This window comes from Nuphar pumila, chromosome 11, assembly GCF_984573655.1.
Source record: "Nuphar pumila chromosome 11, dmNupPumi1.hap1.1, whole genome shotgun sequence".
NCBI classification, from domain to species: domain Eukaryota; kingdom Viridiplantae; phylum Streptophyta; class Magnoliopsida; order Nymphaeales; family Nymphaeaceae; genus Nuphar; species Nuphar pumila.
Window position 1 is genome coordinate 68,322,711 of NC_143259.1, and position 21,303 is coordinate 68,344,013.

Below are 21,303 nucleotides of genomic sequence, written 5' to 3' on the forward strand. Positions count from 1 at the left end.
GCATGGTTCATGAATAATGTGAAAGCTCAAAATCTGTGCTAATCCAACCAAATTCAAGAAGGCAAATGAAGCATGATTCTTCATGAAAGGCATGTATGATCAAAGATACCTTGCTAAGCATTTTTTTGTAAAAAAAAGTGAGAGCAACCAAGCAAGGAGAAATAAGTATTAGAGATTATTATAGTATTTTATCCCCTCCGTGGGATGAACTTACTCTTCTTGAACCTCAATGGGAAGGAAGGGTGATTGCCATGAGGCAAGAGCAAATGGAGAGAAAAAGATTTTTCCAATTCATTCATGTGCTTAAACCCAAATTTGAACAACTAAGAGTATCCCTACTTCATAGGGCTTCAACTCCTCTTAGCAAAATTCTTGCCGATCTATGCCAAGAAGAAATTCGCTTGGCTCTAAAAAAGGATATTGATGAAGTGCATGCAGTATCTAAACCAGGCAATAGTTAGAGGACATATAAACCTCCTTATTTTTTAAAAAAATAACTATATCAACAATGATGGTGAAAGAAAAATCGTGTGTCATCATTATAATGAATCGGAACATCTTAGACCCGATTGTCCTAAGCTTAAGAGAAAAGTGACTTCCGTTGGAGATAACTCAAGCAACTCAAATGAAGATAAAAAAAAGGGATGGAGACACAAGGACTCCATTGCTCAACTAATGGAAGCATTTCAACAATTTATGAGAAACAACTCAACATCTTCTACTTTCGGTACTACGATCTTATCAACTCTCAATATGTCTTCTTCGATTCTTGACTCGGGTACTTATTTTTATATGACACCAAATGCATCTCTTTTATTTGAACCAAGCACTAACTCTTTTAAATCTTTTGTTTCTACGGCCGATGGTATATCCTTGGATATTAAAGGGATACAAACTCTTGAAACAATTTTGAGCAATGACAAAATTCATTGTTTCAAAAATTAAAATTATTCCAAAAGTTGACTCAAATCTTTTTTCAGTTTCTCAAATACCTGATTTCGGTTGTAGTGTCTCTTTTCATCTTCAAATTACTATGTACAATATCTCCGGTCCAAAAAGCATATTGGGCAAGGCTATAGATAAGGAGACCTATATTATATGGATTTTTTGTCATTACCAACTAAGTCTTTTTGCAATCATGTTCAAACTAAGGATGTTGCCACTTGGCACAAAAGGCTTTGTGATCATGCATACATTTTGCTATTTATTCATATAATTTAATGCTTGATCCCATGAAAAATCGCTTTAAAACCACATTTTTATTGTTAGTTTTGAGAAACCGCATTGAAATTGAATTTATAGGAAAATCACGTATTTCAAAGCTTGCCTTGCGTTTTTCAGTGTTTTATTTAGTTTAAAAATTTATAATTTGTGTTTTAATTAGTTTAGAAAAGTTTAAGTAAAAGTTTTAATTAGTTTAGGAAGTTTTGATTTATGAAACATGTTTTTCAAAAGACCTCTTTTTAGAAATTACTGGAAATTATTTGGACTTGTTTTGAAAAAGGTGTTTTAACCTAATATTATAATATAAATAGTTATATTGAGAAGGAAAGGACATTTTTTCAGCTTGAAAAACACGCCCCTTCCTTCTTGTCCCTCTCTTCTCTCTTCCTTGCTCTCTCTTTCTTTTTTGTCGATTTCTTTCTCAACCCTTTCTCCTCTTCTTCTCCTTCTTTTTCCTCTTTTTCTTCTTGCTTCGAACCCATTTTGTCATTGGCAACTTCTTCCTCTTCGTCGGGGCAGCATGTGTGCAGCTGGAACAACCACCTTCTCTTCTCAACCCCTCCATCGAAGGCGATCCGCGACAAGTCATTTCTTTCTCCCTCTTTTTCACCATAGATTTAGATTTTGCATCGCATTAAGCATTGCATAGCATAGAATTTTAGTAGATCATCATAGCATTTGCATATTCATCTAGGTTAGTTTATGTTTTGCATTTGAAAAATAAAAAGAACAAAAATATGTTTCATTTTGATAGTTTAGCCGTTTCTCGATTTAAATATTAGATAATCTGGATTTCATTGGATCATTAGTTTTAGCATAGGGTTTCGCATATTCTCGTGTTTCTTGATTAGGTTTAGGTTAGATCTAGTCTAGAATAACGTGTTTCATGTTTTGTTTATTTCGGTGTTCTTTAGATCAATTAAATATTGTTTTTCTTTATTAGCCGATATATCTTCTTTTATTGCATTATCGTTCTTTGTTAGAATAGCTTAGATTAAAGTTAGGCATTTTTTTTGTCAATAAATAGTTAGTTTTATTTTATTTTATTTCCAGCAAATTTTCTTTTTATAGATTATATTAGAAATAGCCGGTTTTATGCAATTATAGTTTTTTTTAGTATGCTTAAGTTAGCCGATTTTTGAATAGTGCATTTTTCTTAGCTTTAATTCACATTGAATTTTGTTTTTCCAGCAATTAGATCAGGATTAATTTTGTAGTTAATGTTAGTATAGATTAGTTTGATTGAAGTTAATTAGTTTAACTAGTCATTAAAATTAGTAGTCGATTTCCATGATCCGTGCAAATTGCGGTTTTGCTTAATATCTAACATAGTTTTAGTTTATGTATTGCGTGTGTGGCCGTAGCTTAGGACAATTCATAGTTATTTTAGTCAGTTTAGATCATATTAAATTCATGTTAGTTAATTCTAAAGTTAGTAATTTTTATTTAACATGCATATGTAGTTAACATTAGGGTAGCCGGTTTTTATTTTATGGCATTTGATTTTTTTTAGCATAGTTCAAGGTAATTTTATGTTTTCAGTTTTAGTTATTAGTTTACATTCATAATCCGTACAACATATAGGTTATGTTGAATTAGTTCAATTAGTTATTAGTTGATTTCTTGAATTAATTAGTTTCTTGAATTAGTTTGTTAACAAATTAGTCTTTGTGTAGTTAGATAGGTGGTTTTGCTATTTTGTCATTTAGTGTCAGGTTGTTACAATAGTTTGTTCATAGGTTAGTTATTGTTTTTAGTTTAGTTTAGTTAGTTTAATTCTTATTTTTACTGAATTTTTTTAGTCATTAGTTAATTAATTCTTGTTTAGTTCTATTCGTACTGCTTTGTTTCTTGTTTTTGTGTTTCGCAGAGAAGCGTTGGACGTGCGGTGAAGCCCTTTTCGTGCCCTTGAAGTACCCTCCGAGGTCCCCTCAAGCCCTCAGAAATGCCCTCAGAGAGCCCTCAGAAAATCAAAAGTTCAAGAAAACAAGCATTACCTAAAGAGGGAAGGACAAAGAGAAGCAAATCAATTCAAGAAGGGACTAAAAGCCTCATAGCACCGAAGACTTTCTTTTATTTTTAGAATAAGCTTTATTTTATTCAATTCAATTCATTTGGGTTTGTAATAAGGCACTTTAATTATTTGTTTAAGCCCTTTGCAGGAGCAGTATTTTTTTGTTTATTTAGTTAATTAAATTTTAATTTTTCTTTTAATTTTTCAAGGCAATAAAGTGTAGTTTAGATTGTATGTTTGAATACAAAGTATTTCCCGTTTCCTAAGATCGACCCGGACTCCACCACTCCACTCGTGCGAGCCGGTTTTTATATTTTTGGTGTCTGGCTTTCACTTGATTTTTATTAAAAATATTGTTTTAAAAAAGTGATTTCATAAAACTCACACCACTTGGTCATCCTAGTCTCTCTAAGATGTATCTTTTTCCTTTTTTTGAAATTTTTTGTAATGAAAAGGAATTTACATGCAATCTTGAGATGAATTGTGACTTCATGCGCAAGATTCAAAAGAAAGAAATTGCAGAGGCTTTGAAGAAAATGAAATCAAGAAGGGCAGTTGGCCCAGATGGTATACCTATCGAGGCTTGGAAATGCTTGGGTGAGAAAGGTTTAGAATGGTTGACAAATCTTTTTAACAAGATTTGGCGGACAAATAAGATGCCTAATGAGTGGAGAAAGAGTACTTTGGTGCCTCTATATAAGAATAAGGGTGATATACAAGATTGCACAAACTATCGTGGTATAAAACTCATGAGTCATACTATGAAACTTTGGGAGAGGGTGATTGAGTATAGGTTGAGGAAGGTTGTCATGATATCGAAGAATCAATTTGGTTTTATGCCTGGAAGATCAACTATGGAAGTTATACATCTTCTTAGACAACTTATTGAGAGATATAGAGAGAGGAACAAAGATTTGCATATGGTTTTTATTGATTTGGAGAAGGCATACGATAGAGTACCTAGGGATGTTCTTGTTAAAATGTAACTTTTCATATATAGAGAGAGAGAGATGTATATATGTACATATATATCTCTATACATATACAAATATATATATATTGACATATCATTGTAAAACCCGATAAGGGTACTTTTGTCTTTTTTCCTTTTACACATATTTCAATTGAAATATGGTTGTATTTTTTACATTTTATTTTTCTTCTTTTTATTTCTTTTTATTTTCTCTTTTTATTACAAAATAGAAGGACCATTGGGGGCCCCACCCTTCTAGTCGTTGGGAGCCCCAACGGTCATTGACCGTTGGGGCTCCCAACGACTAGAAGGGAGCCCCAATGGCCCCTCTCTCTCATATGTTCTCTCTCTATATATTTGAGGGCTCTCCCTCTTGTAGAATAAGTGGTTTTTACCCCCTTCCACATAATGAAGATGTATATTTTGTAGCCTTTGTGGCTTTTCCCCTTCGTGGGCTTATGTGTTGGCACATTACGTGCTTTTTTTTACCCATTAGTGGGTGTGTGTATTCGCACTTCATGTGCACGTTTATTGGTTCATTATTGAACCTAATGTATTCAAAGTTGTTTCCTTACATGGTATCAGAGCACGGTTGGAATCGAGTTGTTCTTTGTTGCATCGGGAAGCATGCTATTAAAGAAATTTTAAAGAAAAATGGTGAAGTTTTCATTTCTCTCACTCTTTTTTTCTTAAAGTTATTTGGTATGCATGTCATTCCTTTAAGTGTCGTGCATTATGAAGAATTAGATATGTTTTGCATATGTGTTCTCTTTGTCATTATGAGTTTGGATTCTTAACATTCCATTTAACTCTTTTCGTACACTATACATTTTCGTATGTCTTTCTTTGAAATTTTTTAAAACCGGTGAACTTGTTTTTTCGAAAAATTAAATATATGATTGCTCAAAACATGATTTAATGGGTCGGTAAAAATTTATGACCATTGGAGTTTTGAACTTATATTTTATACCTAATTTTGTTTATAAGAATACCTTTTATATGAAAGGTAAGTCTTTAAAAAAGTTATGTTAAAATATTTATGAGATATGTAGTGTAAATTTATTGATCGCATACTCTCTCATCATAGTTGATTGGTTCGTATTGAAGGTATGTGTTTATCCACTAAAAAATCTTATATGAAGCTTCTCATAATATTGTGTGTCTCTTTGAAAAATGATTGACATATATTATCTGTGAAAAAATCCTAATTAAGTTTTGATTCACCTACCTAATGTATCATTTTCATATGAGCAATATTTGACTAAGAAGGCATTTTATATTACCGGTTGAATTAAGTTTTTAAAATGATCTTATGAAATATGGTTATTCTCTTTGCATCTTTTTACTCTTAAAAGATTCCTCAATTTAATTTCAAGAGTGTTTCATTATAAAATTTATGGTCTTCGTTAATGTTTGGTGCATACTTATTGCATTAGAAGTTGGTTATAACCTATTAAGTCATATGTTTTTGATAAAATTATGAATTTCTCTTCATCAATAAATGTTTGCTTTATGCCATAGTGCAATCTTATTATTCTTCTTTGTTGGCATTTCTCCCACTTTAATAAAGTTTTTCTTTTTTTCGTGTGTACCTTCCTTTGAGGATTATGTGTTTGGGCTCTCTTTGAGAGGCCTTTCGGTCCTTGTAATCTTCTTATGAGTATAACATCATTTTTAAAGTTACAATAGTGGTTTTCATGAGATTTTCAAACTTCATAATCTTACCATCTTTATGAATGTTTATGTTGCCCTAAATCTGTTATTTGCTCATATTAAGATTATTGTCACTCGACATCTTGTATTGCGTAAAAATGCATCTATTATCATTTGATGTGCATATAATTGCACTTTATATCTATCATAGTTAAAGGCTTGATTTGATTCTTGGATTATTCCAAATCGGTTCTTGCACGTGACGTTGCTTAATATTTTATGTTGTATTTATGGCATAAATAAGTCTTTTGATATAAATGACTTCTTTTTGAAGATTTGATCATGATGAAGCATAATTCGTGTTTATGCAAAATTATTGTTGTGATTGATTATGTTGGATCTTTATTTGGAAAATGTTTCCTTAAAGTGTTTTTTGCCTTTTTATGACATTTATATTTATTCATCACAGGTTGTTTTTTGATGCATCATTTGTTTGGCCTTATTATTGTTTTTTTAGAGATGTTTGTTGAGGTGAGTTATGGGCACCTCGTGTTATGTCATTTTAGGTTGTCAACTTGTAGTTTGACCCTAAAATGACTTGTTATGTGATCTCTAATTATGAGTGTGTCACTCATTTATTTTTGGCCATTGTTTTTATGGATGCTTTTAATTATGTGAACTTGTGATGAATATATGATTGTTGGAACCTTAAATGTTTTAAGGTATATTAAAATCAATGTTTTATTTGTTATATGTTTGTCATTACAAGTCTTATTGCCTCAAAAGTCTTCTCCTTTTATAACTCTTATCTAAGTATCATCATATCTTTATTACACCTTTGTGTGTTGGTAGCCCTTTGTTGGCAGCCCTTTATTGGCTTTGTTCTCTTGGTCTAATAGTTGAACACACTTGTCTTGAGTGTTATTATATGTAGACAAGACACGTTGATTCACACCATGGTGTGTGATTTTAGTCCATGTTAGCATTTGTGTCCTTATTCTAGTCGCTGAGATGTATGCCCATGATTAGCTTCTTTCACACATTTCAAGTGTCATTTTATGTAGACAAGAGATGTATTGTGTTTTAGCCCATGGTTGGCTTGATACTCTTGTTCTAGTAGCTAAACATACTTGATTTTGAGTCCTTTTACGAAGATAAGAGATGCTTTTGGTCCATATTGGCGTGTATTCTCTTGTTCTTGTCGTTGATACACTCATTTCAAGTATTATTACATGTAGACAAGATGTGTTTATACACCTTTGTGTGTATCTTTTGGCCTTTAATGGCATTATGATTATGTTTTTGTTCTAATAACTTATACACTTGATTTGTGGGTTTTGGAGAACTAATGAGGTAGTTGTTTGTAGTGGATGAACTATTGCTGAAATTTATGAAATTTCATTCATATTTTGTCTTTTAAAGATACAAGTGAATTATATCATTAATATGCATATTTTAAAATCAAATTGAATTTTTTGACATTTAATCTATATATTAAGTGCTTATGGTTTTGGCCACCTTTGTATTTGATATGCAAAATGAGTTTTTGTAATTGCAATCATTTGAGTGAGATAATCCTAAATGTGTAAGGTTCTCTACTCAAATAACACTCATTATTTTGCCTCATAGTGGACTTAAAACCTTTTGAACTCTTATGTTTTATACACTCCTTTTATGCTCTTGAGCATTTCCTTCTTGAAATCGCTTTCAAAAGAATTGCTAAAATCAATAACACTTGTCTTTCTATCTTGTAAGCTCAAGTAATATTACTTGACTAAAGTATGATTGAAGCATGTTCATTAATGACCCTTTTAAGTGTTGATTCATTTCATGATATTATATACATATGCTCATTATGGCCTTTAGGCCCTCATTCAATAAATTATGTGCAACTTATGCCTCTTCGTAGGCTTCTTGTGGTGTCCCTTAGTTGACCATTGTGTTATTCCTCATTATGAGGTTATGTTTGTCCAATGTTGGACCTTATGAATGCACTATGCATTCTTGTAATTCGTTTTCGCTCACTCTTTAACATGGTATATGATTATGAAAATTGGTTTTCTAAAATCATTTTGCATACATAAGTAATTATCTTGTTCAGTCAAATCCTGTGCTTCAAATAAAATAATTGTGTTTTTACTATGCATAGAACATCTTTTTGCACCATTACTTTTGGATGAATCATATGATATGGTTTTTGGTTAATTCATCTTGTTTGAAATATTTCACTTGATTAAAGTGCAAAGATATCTTTTACGTGGACCTTTTTTTGGTTTGTTCCACGGGATCTTGAAGAAAAAATGAAAAGAAGTACCTTGGATAGATCATAGAAGATGCTCTCCATTAAAGTCAATTAGAGGAAGATATTTGCAAATCTCCATGGCATCATTACTGAAGATTCTTGAAGCCTTGAAGATTTTTCCTCGTGTATTCTTCAATCTTTTCGTTTCCCCACGCAAAGATTGAGGGAGGGTGTTAAAATGTAACTTTTCATATATATATATATATATATATATATATATATATATATATATATATATATATATATATATATATAGAGAGAGAGAGAGAGAGAGATGTACATATACACTATGTATATATGTACATATATATCTCTATACATATACAAATATATATATTGACATATCAATGTAAAACCCGATAAGGGTACTTTTGTCTTTTTTCCTTTTACACATGTTTCAATTGAAATATGGTTGTATTTTTTACATTTTATTTTTCTTCTTTTTATTTCTTTTTTTTTCTCTTTTTATTACAAAATAGAAGGACCATTGGGGGGGGCACCCTTCTAGTCGTTGGGGCTCCCAACGACTAGAAGGGAGCCCCAATGGCCCCTCTCTCTCATTTGTTCTCTCTCTATATATTTGAGGGCTCTCCCTCCTGTAGAATAAGGGGTTTTTACCCCCTTCCACATAATGAAGATGTATATATTGTAGCCTTTGTGGCTTTGCTCCTTCCTGGGTTTATGTGTTGGCACATTACATGCTTTTGTTTACCCATTAGTGGGTGGGTGTATTCGCACTTCATGTGCACGTTTATTGGTTCATTATTGAACGTAATGTATTCAAAGTTGTTTCCTTACAGTTCTCTGGTGGACAATGATGAAGAAAGGTGTTTCTCTCAAGTACATTAGTATAATTAAAGATATGTACGAAGGAGTAGTAACCAATGTCCGCACTTGTGGAGGGGTGACAACCAATTTTCCTATAACGGTTGGGTTACAAGCCCTTCCCTATTTGCTATAGTGATGGATGAGCTTACGAGATCAATTCAAGAAAATGTGTCGTGGTGTATGTTGTTTGCTGATGATATTGTTTTGATTGATGAGTCTAGAGCTGAGGTTAATGCTAAGTTAGAATTATGGAGATAGACATTGGAAGCAAGAGGTTTTAAGTTGAGTAAGAGTAAGACAAAATATATGAAATGTCGGTTTAGTAAGCAACGAAGTAGTGATGGCAGTATAGTGAAGCTTGGTGAACAAGAAATATCGGTGGATGATTGTTTCAAATATTTGGGATCTATCATTCAAAAGTATGGAGAAATTGATGGAGATGTAAATCATAGGATAAAGGTTGGGTGGATGAAATGGAAAAGTGCAACTGGAGTGTTGTGCGATCGTAGAATGCCATTGCGGTTGAAGGAAAAGTTTTATAGGACGACAATTAGGCCCGCTTTACTATATGGTACGGAATGTTGGGCTGCCAAGAGACATCATATTCAAAAAATGAGTGTAGCTGAGATGCGTATGCTTAGATGGATGTGTGAAAATACAATAAAAGATAAGATTCGAAACGAGAAGATACGTAAGAAGGTAGGCATTGCACCCATTGAAAATAAGATGTGAGAGAATCGTTTACGATGGTTTGGACATATTCAGCGAAGGCCTAATGATGCTCCAGTTAGAAGGATGGAGAAATGGAAAAATATATTAGTTAAAAGAGGTCGGGGTAGGCCTAAAAAGACTTGGATGGAGATGATAGGAAAGGATATGAATGTTTTGAACCTCACCGAGGACATGGCATTGGATAGAAATGATTGGAGGAGAAGGATTCTTGTGGAAGACCCAGAATGATTTTCTTTTTTGGTTCATATCGCCGACCCCAATTGTTTTGGGATGAAGGCGTTGTTGTTGTTGTTGTTGTTGTTGTTGATTGTATTCTTGGAAAAATGCATTCCCTTCCTTTTCAACATAGCAACTTCATTTCAAAAAGACCCTTTGAGCTAGAGAATTCAGATGTATGGAGACCAGAACCTGTCATATCTAAAGAAGGATATTCATATTAAGTTGTTTTTAATGACGATTACACTAAATACACTTGGGTTTACTACATTAAAAACAAATATGATGTTTTTTCTATCTTCAAATATGTATTCTTGGAAAAATAATATAGTTATCTTTAGATCTGATTCTGGAAGAGAATAGATGTGAAAAGAATTTCAAAATTATCTTAAACAAAATGGTATTATTTATCAAAGATCTTGTCTCAAAACTCCTCAACAAAATGGCCTTGCCAAAAGAAAGCATAAGCATCTCATTGAAACCACAAAAACCCTTCTCATTTCTAAAAATGTTTTAAAGAATTTTTGGGCCGAATCCCCTCTTTCCGCAATATATCTTATAAATAGGTTGCCATCCGCATCTTTAAAAAATGCTTCTCCCTTTGAAAAAATGATTTAAAATATCTTCGGATTTCAAAAGATTAAGAATATTTGATTGCAAATGTTTTGTGCTTTTTCAAGGACAAGACAAACTCTCACCAAAAGCGCTTGGATGTGCTTTTATTGGCTATGGTGAAAATAAAAAAGATATAGGTGTTATGATGTTAAAAATAATAAACTTTATGTTTCAAGAAATGTGACTTTTCTTGAAGACAAAATGGATTTGAATATTAAAAACCCAAGGAAGATGTTGACTATTCATTCTAATGATACAATTTGTGATAATGAAATTGTTTGTGATAACCATTCTCATCAAAGAGATGAATCTCCTAGTGAGAATCCTAATGGTATACAAATGAACATCAAAATGTTTTTGACATGTATTCACAAAATCTTTCCTTAGAGGACCAAGTAGAGGAATCCCTACCTAGACGATCCTCTAGGAGTAGTAGACCTCCTCAAAAGTTTGTGTCATATGATTCTTTTTCTCCAAATTATAGAACTTGTTTAATGATGAATCATCCCTATCATGAGCCTTCCAACTTTAAAGAAGCTAAGCAACATTCACATTTGATAGATGCTATGACACTAGAATTAGAAGCACTCAACGAAGCTAATACTTAGAAAATTGTAAGTCGCCTTTGGAGAAAAAAAGGCTATTGGGAGTAAAAGAGTTTATAAAGTCAAAACTAAAAGTGATGGGACACTAAAAAGATATAAAGCTAGGTTAGTTGTGAAGGGATATGCACAAAAATATGAAAATGATTATGAGAAAACTTTTGTTCCGGTTGCTAAGATGACTTAACAATGGCATATCTACTAATTAGATGTCAAAAATATTTTTTAAAATGGAGATTTTTGTGAAGAAGTCTATATGATACTCCGCCGGATCATGAGATAGAAAAAGAAAAAATCTTTAAGCTTAATAAATCCCTTTATTGTCTTAAACAAGCTTCAAAAGCTTGGAATGACCGCTTTAGTAAAGTTGTTCTTGATAGTATATTTACTTTCTTTCTATATGGGAGCTCTTCTTGGTCCCATGTGTTGTATAAATAAGGGGTGAATACCCCTTCATTCTTAATGCTTTTTCAAGCATTTCTTAATACATTATTTCTTATATTTTAGCTCTCTCCTCACTTTGTGTGTGTTTGGTGTTTGCTCTTTGTGGCACATTGTATTTAGTCCATTAGAGACATCTTACTTATGTATTTGTGTCTTATTGTAGTGAATTTTATGACATTGTTCTTTGCACTTGTATTTCATTACAATATCCTCTCCACATTTTTATATACTTAGATTTGTAAAAACATATGTAATAATACCATAATACCCGATAGGGGTATTATGGTCATTTCACAAAGTACCCCATAGGGGTACTTATTTTGTTTCTCTTATTTTACTATTTTTTATTTTTATTTTTATTTTTAAAATTGTATTTTTTGGATACCGAAAAGGGGCCCCACAATGGAGTCGTTGGGGCCCCCAACGGTCACATATGTGACCGTTGGGGGCTCCCAACGACTCTATTGGGAGCCCCTTTGGTCTCCTTTTCTTATAAATAGGGGGAACCCCCCATGTATGTGGTATGGCTCTTGAGAGCTCCTCTTCAATAATAGTGATATTATTTTTCATGTGTGTAGCCTTTTTATAAGGCCTTTCGTATATCCCTTAGTGGATTTTCTCTCTTATGCTTGTTGCATTTGTCCGTGTAGGACATAGTGAATGCTTTAGCATTCTTGGATTCTTCCGCATATTTCATTTCATGGTATCAGAGCCATACGATCTTCTAAGGTAAAATCGTGTATCTCTCTACTTTTTTTTTCTCTCTCACCTCAATTTTGTAGCAATGGAAGTCAAGATCGATCTATCATTCAAGCTCAATGGGAAAAATTACATGATGTGGGCATCCGCAATGGAGAATAATCTCAAAAGGAAGAAGCTTTGGGGTTATGTAATGGGGACCATTCCGGAACCCCAACTTAAGCTCACAAAGATGGAAGAAGATCAAGAGAAAGCACTTGAATCGTCTCAAGGCTATTGAAGACTATCATCATCAAATGGAAGATTGGGAGAGTAACCATGCAAAAATCCTAGCATGGTTTATGAATAATGTTGAACTTAAGGTATGTGCAAATATTGCTAAATTCCGCCGGGCAAATGAAGCTTGGTTTTTTATGAAGGGTATGTTTACCCAAAAAGATCTTGCAAGAGCTTATTTTTTGCAAGAAAAAGTGAGAACCACAAAACAAGGTGACATGAGCATACAAGACTATTATAGTGCTCTAAATCCTTTGTGGGATGAATTGGCTCTTTTAGAGCCTAAATGGGTATTTATGGAGGATGTGGTACTAAGACAAAAACAAATGGAACAAGATAGATTGTTTCAATTTTTATTTGGGCTTCGTCCCGAATTTTAACAAGTTAGATCCTCACTCCTCCGTAGATCCACGTTTCCTCCCTTAGAAGAGGCTATTGCCGAGATTACTCAAGAAGAGACTAGACATAATATGGGTAAAAGCATTGATGAAGTTCTTGTCGTATCTAAACCCGGCAATCATATCAAAACATACAAACCACCTCATTTTGGTAAGCAAGGGAGTGGTGGGAGAAAAATGATTATATGTCATCATTGTTATGAGCCAGGACATATTAAACATGTTTGCCCAAAGCTAAATGGAGCATTCAAGCCAAAGGTGGCTTCCGTTGAAGAATCATCCACCAAAGAAGATGACGGCAAGAACGGGGATCTCAAAGATACTCTTGGACAAATTTCCTTGGCTCTCCAACAAATTCTAAAGGCTACTTCTTCCACCTCCAGTGCCGCAATTGCCTCATCATCACCTCCCGGTACGTACTCTTGGATTTTAGATTCCGGAGCTTCTTTTCACATGACCCCTCATGAAAATGCATTAACCAATGTGCACACCAATTCAAAAATGTCTTGTGTCTCTACGGCCGATGGAACCTTTCTCAAAATAAATGGTGTTGGAACTCTTGATTCTAAAAATGTTCAAAATTTCCTTGTTCCAAAAGTTAGAATAGTTCCAAAATTAAATCTTAACCTCTTTTCCGTTTCTCAAATAGCCGACCATGGATGTGAAATATCTTTCTCATCCCAAGGGTGCTTTGTGCAGGATCTCCGGTCCGGGAAGCGGATTGGGCAAGGCCATAGGAAGGGAGACCTTTATTTTATGGATAATTTAATGCTTCCAAATACCTCATTTTGTACTTATGTCCAAGACAAAAATATTGAAACTTGGCATAAAAGGCTTGGACATCCAAGTTACTCTAAAATGTATCTTTTTCCTTTTGGACACAAGTTTTGTAAAGAAAAAGATATCAATTGCAAAGATTGCATTTTTGGCAAAATGAAGTCTACTCCTTTTCCTATTAGATCCTTTGTGACAACAAGACCTTTTGAATTGGTGCATTCCGATGTTTGGGGGTCATCTCCGGTTCTATCTAAAGGTGGTTATTCATATTATGTTACTTTTATTGATGATTATACTAGATATGTATGGATTTATTTTCTTAACTTTAAATCGGAAGTTTTTAACTTCTTTAAAGAATTCCATGCAAAAATTCAAAATCAATTTCAAAGTAAAATATCCATTCTTAGATCCGATTCGGGTGGAGAGTACTTATCAAATGATTTTCAATCATATCTAAAACAACATGGCATTTGTCATCAAAAATCTTGCCCAAGAACTCCTCAACAAAACGGTCTAGCGGAAAGAAAACATAGGCATATTTTGGAAACCACATCCTTACTCATTTCTAAAAATATTCCTAAAAATTTTTGGGCCGAAGCCGTGTTAACCTCCACCTATTTAATCAATAGGATGCCATCTTCAAAATTGAATAATATCTCTCCTTATGAAAAACTTTTTAATATGACACCCGACTACAATCGTCTTCGGATTTTTGGATGTAAATGCTTTGTTCTTTTACATAAAAGAGATAAATTGTCACCTAAAGCAATAGAATGTGTATTTTTAGGATATGGTGAAAATCAAAAAGGCTATAGATGCTTTGATCATAAAAACAATAAGTTATTTGTCTCCAAAGATGTAACCGTTTTAGAAGATGAAAATGGATTTGACATATTGGAAAAATCAAATGAAATTGATTATATGTTTATCAATGATCTTTTAGAAGATTCAAATGATGACTCTTTGAGTCATCCGGAAATTTTAGAAAATACTCATGATTCTCGTGATGATGTATCACCAACTAATGGTGACAATCTCCAAGTATACACTCGACGTGAGGAAGCCCAACCTATTAGTGCTTTAGAAAAATTCTTGCGGCTTAATGAACCCCTCGAAGAAACCTCCCTTAGGCGTTCTTCTACAGAATCAATTCCACCTAATAGGTTTGTCTCATATGAAACTCTTTCACCTAAATATAGAGCTTGTCTAATAGCCTTGCATTCTTACTATGAACCCTCCCATTATAATCAAGCAAAAAGTATACCTCATTGGGTTGAAGCAATGAAAGTTGAACTAGATGCTTTAAATAAAGCTAAAACTTGGGAAATAGTTCACCTTCCTCCAAATAAGAAAGCTATAGGATGTCGATGGGTCTGCAAAGTCAAAACAAAAAGTGATGGTTCCCTAGAGCGTTATAAAGCTAGATTAGTTGCTAAGGGATACTCACAAGAATATGGCATCGATTATGAGGAGACTTTTGCTCCCGTGGCTCGCATGACAAGCGTTACAACTTTAATTGCGGTAGCATCATCTAAGAAATGGCCTATATTCCGATTAGATGTTAAAAATGCCTTTCTTAATGGTCAGTTGAATGAAGAAGTATATATGGACCCTCCGCCGGGAATCAGTGTTAACCAAGGTCAAACCCTTCGGTTATTAAAAGCCTTATATGGTCTTAAACAAGCCCCTAAGGCTTGGTATGATAGATTTAGTGCTATCATGTTACAATTGGGATTTCGCTCATGTTATACTGACACTGCTCTTTTTGTTAAACATGCAGGTAATAGTATCATCATCCTTCTGCTTTATGTTGATGATATGATCATCACTGGCAATGATGAAAGTGGTATTCTTAAAGTTAAAAATATGTTAAAACATAATTTTGATATGTCTGATCTGGGTTTTCTCAGGTACTTTCTTGGTATAGAAGTTGCATACTCTCCTCGAGGGTATATATTATCACAGATGAAGCTTGTTGCAGACATATGTTCCAAATCTGGGATTTCAGATGATAAAAAGGTGGAGACTCCCGAGGTTATCAATGCTAAACTACGACTGGAGGATGGAGTTCTGCTGGATGATCCTACGCCCTACAGGCAACTCATAGGCTCCCTCACCTATCTGACTATCACCAGGCCCGATATTGCTCATGCTGTGCACTCTGCAAGCCAATTTCAGCATGCTCCTACATCTGTGCATATGAGTGCAGTGCTCCGGATCATTCGATATATTAAAAATACTTTGACTAAAGGGCTATTCCTATCCTCAATCTCTTCCTTAGATTTACTGGCTTATACTGATGCTGACTGGGGAGGAAACCCAAATGATCGAATCTCAACTACTGGCTTTTGTGTGTTTCTAGGAGATTCGCTAATTGCTTGGAGGTGCAAAAAACAGCAGAAAGTCTCATTGTCTTCTACTGAAGCAGAATACAGGGCTATGGCAACCACTATAATGGAGCTTGTGTTGCTTCGAAGTCTTCTTCAAGATATGGGAGTCGAAATTACCGGTGCTTCGAAGCTTTGTTGCGACAACAAAAGTGCCATCTATATTGCCAGCAACCACACCTTTGATGAAAGGACTAAACATATTGAGATGGACTGTCATTATGTACGTGATGAATATCTTCGTGGGACAGTTACACTGCCATATGTCACTTCAGAATATCAACTTGCAGATTTCTTTACCAAAGCCCTACCTGCTCCTCGCTTCTTGTTCCTTCTTGGCAAACTTTCGGTCATTCCCCCGTAAAGTTTGAGGGGGGGTGTTAAAACATATGTAATAATACCATAATACCCGATAGGGGTATTATGGTCATTTCACAAAGTACCCCATAGGGGTACTTATTTTGTTTCTCTTATTTTACTATTTTTTATTTTTCTTTTTATTTTTAAAATTGTATTTTTTGGATACCGAAAAGGGGCCCCACAATGGAGTCGTTGGAGCCCCCAACGGTCACATATGTGACCGTTGGGGGCTCCCAACGACTCTATTGGGAGCCCCTTTGGTCTCCTTTTCTTATAAATAGAGGGAACCCCCCATGTATGTGGTATGGCTCTTGAGAGCTCCTCTTCAATAATAGTGATATTATTTTTCATGTGTATCCCTTAGTGGATTTTCTCTCTTATGCTTGTTGCATTTGTCCGTGTGGGACATAGTGAATGCTTTAGCATTCTTGGATTCTTCCGCATATTTCATTACAAGATTTTCACATATAACACAAAAACAAACCTCCCTCCAAGAAAGAACAATAAGAAAATAAAGAATAGAAGGCATCCACTTGTCTGTTGAGGAGGTTAAATTCCCTTCTAGTTTACAATCGTGACCAGGAAAAAAAACAGCCATTTCCCCCACATGAACCTTATAAGTGAAATTTCATAGATATCACCTATAATAGCTGATGATAAAGGATCTATAAAACTTAAGCTGCATAGATTGAGCTGGTTATCCTCATTCAAGTTTATCTTCGCAGTAAATGATTTAGCAACTTAAAGACAAACCTCTGAGCATTCCAGACTTATCTTACAAAGATGTAACCAGATTAAAGTTCTTAGCGTATGGGAAGACAACAGAGGAAGAAAGGCCAAGCTATGGTGGAAGCAAAATGCAGAAACAAGGATGGCAGAGGTAAGCAGGTAAATTCCAACTCAGAGGATGAATTTATAAACCTCCACATGCCAAAGAAAACCATAATGAGTTTTCCAACAAAAGAATAAAATAAATCACAAGTCTCAAGGTTGTAATGTTGAAGCAAATATAGACTTCAATAGAACAACAGAGACCAATAAAGATAGCAGCTTACTGCTGTCCATTCAATCAACTCAAAAACATAAAACTTTTGCATAAATCACAACCAATCTTTCATCAAGAGAAGATGCAAGAAAATTGACAAAAATAGTCAGATTCCATCCGAAACTTCACTTTTTTTTGGATAATTTAAGGTGAAGCCCCCCCCACCCCATCATTGACCGCACATTGGCTGGCTTCCGGTTCGTAAAACCCTCAAGGACCCAACCCCCTGCCCACCGGGGAGTACAACCAGCTTTGACCATAAAGTAAAATATACAAGGAAACCTGAATTGGTAGAATGATTACGTGCAAAGATTATGCTGGGTCAAGGCATGGCGGACTAGCTAGGTGACCATCTTATGAATGACAATGCAGACACGCACACGTGTGAATGACAGTCTCACACCAAATCAGGTTCATCATAAGATTTGGAAGCAAATATAATTTTTTTGAGATAAGTGTAGACTAGAAAAAGGGAAACTCATTTTGTGAACTCCATTGATTTGATCTGTTACGCCATGCACTCATGCTATGATTTACATCCATTGTCCATTCATACAACTTTTTCCAGATAATAAGAAAAGAAAAATCATGCACACAATAAATCACCTGATGACAACTCTCTGAACCAAAACTGCCTACAAGAACATATCACAAACAAATTATATACTTGATTAGAAAATGGCCTTTCTCTCTCTTATGGTTCATCAACATGCTAACAACTAAATAAATACTAAATCCAAAAGAAAAGTTCCAGTGTACATGTGGACAAAGAAAAGTGTGAGAAGCTGTTCTAATGCCTATTTTCCAATCACGCAAAAAACACTTAAAGATAGTTTGAGGTTTTCTTTAACATAGCATCTATATGTCGATCAAAAACAACGTATTGATTATGTCAATATTACACAACTACTGCACTAGTTACAAGCAAAAAAACAAGTGTTTTAATCCCTGAAATAGAAAATTTATATATTAGAAATCTGAATAACTTGAACAAACCACAGATCTTTTCTCAACCCAATAAGATAGAGCTGGGCATTATAACAGGATAAATAATGTAAGAGAATACCCCAGCTATGTACAATTTTAACAGGAATCATCAACAATTATAACTAAAAAATAGTTTTAAGAATTAGCAACAATAATAACAACAGAACTTCCATCAAACAAGAACAGGAACTCACACTCAAGCAAGTTTCTTACACAACACAAAAAGAACACGAACTGTAGCAAAGGCATTAGGATTTCCAGCATACAGAAAGCAAGAATACAACATAGACAGAAACTATTATATCTTGGCTAGCACTTCAACATTGGAAAAACCAAAAGATCGATCTTAATGGTGAAAGGCAGACCATCCACGTGTTTGATCAAGCCCCTCAGCTACAAAATGTCCTGGGAAATTGTTTTCAAAAAGCTCCACATTTTCGAAGGGGTAATGAATGTATGCATAAGGCATGGAGCCACTCTCAAACCAGCAATCAAAAACCTGCACAAAAAAGAAAAAGCTGCATAAATTCTCCTAAACTTAACATGTTAGACAGGCTTAGAATACAAAATACATTTGTACTACATGCCTATGTCACATGGGTGTGGGTGCGGGTGCGGGTGCGGGTGCAGGTGCGGGTGTGCGGGTGCGCGGATGCAGCACTTTCAAAAACCTTGGGTGCGGGGGTTCGGCAGGGGCAAAAATGTAAAAAAAAATTATATATATATATATATAGAGAGAGAGAGAGAGAAAAGGGGGTCCTCTAAAAGTATCTTCAACAAGATACTAAGATCAAGACCTTAATATTCTTGATAATAAACTTGGCACACATGCACAATTAGAACACTTGTGCACAAAAGCACAACTCACAAATGCACAACGGCATAAAAAATATTGGAATCACTTTATTGAGCACTTGGGCTTTGACTCAAAGCCATAAAAATACAAGAGAGGGAATCCCCTATTTATAAGAAAGCAAAGGAGCCACATAGGGGGCTCCCAAGAGAGTCGTTGGGAGCCCCCAACGGTCACATATGTGACCGTTGGAGGCTCCCCAACGACTCTTTGGGGAGCCTCCCTATGTGGCATGAAATACAAAAAAAAACAAAAAAGAAAAAAGGAAAAAATAAAAGGGAAAAAATAAAATAAAAAGAAAGGTTACAAGCATATTCCAAAATGGAATATGCGTAAAACAGGAATTTACAGAAATGCCCTTTTCGGGTGGATAAGAATATATATATATATAAAGAGAGAGAGAGATACATATACATAGTACATATGTATATGTATCTCTATATATGTATATGAATATATATATATATGAGATTACAAATATCGATACATAATTTAACAGGTCCGGGGGTTCCCCCTGGGTGCAGTCAACGCACCCAGGGTCGGGTTGACCGCACCCGCGTCGAGTCGCGTCGACGCGGGTGCAGCACCCTGCTAGCCGAATCCCTGTTACATATTTGTCGCCATAAATGATGGCAAACACAATTTATTAACAAAGAAAGTGAAAATGAATTAAAAACTCGAAATAATTCAATCAGTAGACCAAAATAAGATCCAAGGATACTGTTAGATAAGATACTAAGATCAAGACCTTAATATTCTTGATAATAAACTTGGCACACATGCACAATTAGAACACTTTAGAACACTTGTGCACAAAAGCACAACTCACAAATGCACAACGGTATAAAAAATATTGGAATCACTTTATTGAGCACTTGGGCTTTGACTCAAAGCCATAAAAATACAAGAGAGAGAATCCCCTATTTATAAGAAAGCAAAGGAGCCACATAGGGGGCTCCCAAGAGAGTCGTTGGGAGCCCCCAACGGTCACATATGTGACCGTTGGAGGCTCCCCAACGACTCTTTGGGGAGCCTCCCTATGTGGCATGAAATACAAAAAAAAAGAAAAAAGAAAAAAGGAAAAAATAAAAGGGAAAAAATAAAATAAAAAGAAAGGTTACAAGCATATTCTAAAATGGAATATGCGTAAAACAGGAATTTACAGAAATGCCCTTTTCGGGTGGATAAGAATATATATATAGAGAGAGAGAGATACATGTATATGAATATATATATGAGATTACAAATATCGATACATAATTTAACAGGTCCGGGGGTTCCCCCTGGGTGCAGTCAACGCACCCAGGGTCGGGTTGACCGCACCCGCGTCGAGTCGCATCGACGCGGGTGCAGCACCCTACTAGCCGAATCCCTGTGACATATTTGTCGCCATAAATGATGGCAAACACAATTTATTAACAAAGAAAATGAAAATGAATTAAAAACTCGAAATAATTCAATCAGTAGACCAAAATAAGATCCAAGGATACTGTTAGATAAGAAGAAGGCCATTCATTTTCTAGCATTAGTATTAACCTATGTCACAGGGATTCGGCCAGCCGGGTGCCGCACCCGCGTCGACGCGGCTGTGGGTGCAGCACCCGGTGCTGTCAAACCGATCCTAGGTGTGGTCAACGCACCCAGGGTCTTAAGTGTCCAATTTTTGGACTTAAAAAAATGTTCCCCGATGAAATGGGTTGGGAGGGGGATTAGGGCAAAAACATTTTGCCTCCTCCTCTCGACCCCGACGCCTCCTCTTCTCCGTCTCCAACCCAGCAGCGGCAAGGCGATCAGTCTGGCGTGGCGATTCCGGCACGGCAAGGAGGTATGTCTTCATTCTCTCTCTCTCTCAATCTCTCTCCCCTCGTCTCTCTCGCTCTTCTCGGCTAAACCTTTGCCCCCTCTCTCTGTGTACCTC

General features: G+C 35.1%; 1 protein-coding gene across 5 annotated transcripts in view; it reads right to left on the minus strand.

Moving 5' to 3' along the window:
• LOC149822417 (tRNA synthetase class I (I, L, M and V) family protein) overlaps window positions 1-21,303 on the minus strand; it is a 124,645-nt gene that overhangs the window by 71,525 nt on the left and 31,817 nt on the right. For all 5 annotated transcript variants that reach the window (XM_089981460.1, XM_089981461.1, XM_089981462.1 and 2 more), the window contains exon 13: window positions 18,898-19,031. In XM_089981460.1, coding sequence (XP_089837586.1) covers window positions 18,898-19,031 — 134 coding nt within the window. The remainder of the gene's footprint in view (window positions 1-18,897; window positions 19,032-21,303) is intronic.